The sequence below is a fragment of the Phytophthora parasitica genome (assembly GCF_000247585.1).
Source record: "Phytophthora parasitica INRA-310 unplaced genomic scaffold supercont2.20, whole genome shotgun sequence".
Lineage (NCBI taxonomy): Eukaryota > Oomycota > Peronosporomycetes > Peronosporales > Peronosporaceae > Phytophthora > Phytophthora nicotianae.
The window spans coordinates 681917-683384 of record NW_008649006.1 but is presented as its reverse complement, the minus strand read 5'-3'; the positions used below and the strand labels follow the sequence as shown (position 1 = coordinate 683384).

The following is a 1468-nucleotide window of genomic DNA, read 5'->3' as shown; positions in this document are numbered from 1 at the left end:
GATGGTGCAAAGAACATGTTATGCACTTTTGCAGCAGCCTCCTTTAACTTTGTAGTGTCTTTGCGCCATCTGTAAATAGTGCCGCGCGTGACGCAAAAGAGAGCGGCGGCTTCTACCGCTGAGTGCGCAGCAAGAGCACCCTGAAACAAGGAGTTAGATAATATATTTAAGAAGATGAGTAGGAGGTATACCTTGTACTTCTTCTTATTCTTATTCTTCGGTCTGCGTGGCATACTGGGCGTTTTAATCTGAGAGGCGGGAGTCATTTGGGCGCTTATAGAAAAACCTAAACGAGGTTTTATTTTTGACTTGATTATGACCAATTATTTGTGTCTCACTCGATCGGACAAATACGGTATCATGGAGAACTGGGGCATTTCGAAGGATTACTGCAGCCGTTTTGTTCGAGATTCAGGGTCGAATATGGTGTCCACAGGAGAAATCATGGATGTTTCGTACCATGCATGCGTTTCGCACGAACTACATCTCATCGTATCGGGGCTTTTGTCGAAGAAGAAGACAACAGAGCAACCCAATCCGGCTTGGGAAGCTATTGTCAGTGCAGAAACAGATGCATGTTTAATTGAAAATGAAGAGGACGATGATTTAAGTGAAGAAGATGGAGCATGCATAGAGGGCCTTCGTGATGCTGCTGTTGATGAAATGGATGTGTTCCTTAAAAAAGCACTGGCTGCATTGGAGATGGATGAGTTGGCTAACATGAGAAAGACGGTACAAACATTTCGGACACTTGCTGTGTATTTTAGGAAGTCTCCCAAAGCGCGTCACCGGTTAGAAGAAATTCAAAGAACGAGCTGAATATTGCAGGCGACAAGGTTGTTACGTTTCGAGTGGACTGCCCTACACGCTGGAATAGCTGTTGGTTAATGCTGTTGCGCTTTATTCAGTTGCACCCTGCTCTAAACAAGTTTTTCGTTTACTTGAACTCTCCATGAGACCGTATAGAGTTCAGAGACGTGCACAACAAGCTGAATAGGCCTGAAGATGTCGACCGGCTGGCTATTAGCTGCTTAAAAACTCTGTTGGCTCCGTTTGCGGCGGTGTCAAAAGAACTGGGTGGACAGCATTACGCCACTCTACCCCTCGTTTTACCCGCTCTCTATGGACTTCGTACTAAGCTCCGTCAAGATAATTTATTTGAACAAAATCGAGCATCTGCCGGGGATGAAGATTATGTGGCCGATGTTATGGTGATGGTGCTAGAGTACGGTAACGCGGTGCTACGGCTGTGCGACAAGCACTTCAAGCGCTTTCAAGAAAGTGATCTAGTGTGGGTAGCGTATCTTGTCCCAAGAGTTGCAAAATACATGAATCATCTCAGCGAAGATGCCAAGCCTCAAGCTCAAACCCAATTGATCAACGCAGCAGTCGCATTGGCTCGCAAAGAAAACTTACTTTTACAACGAAGTGCCTTCCTCTCTCCACAACAACGAAGTGCTGAATCTGA

At 45.6% G+C, this 1468-nt stretch overlaps 1 protein-coding gene across 1 annotated transcript; it reads left to right on the top strand.

The window, feature by feature from the left end:
- Positions 1-360: 360 nt before the first annotated feature.
- Positions 361-819, top strand: PPTG_10091 (hypothetical protein; the record flags this gene model as incomplete). The annotated part of the gene is made up of 1 exon (XM_008905333.1): positions 361-819. One exon carries the CDS (start codon positions 361-363, stop codon positions 817-819), a length of 459 nt encoding a protein of 152 aa, XP_008903581.1.
- Between the last annotated feature and the right edge of the window lie 649 nt (positions 820-1468).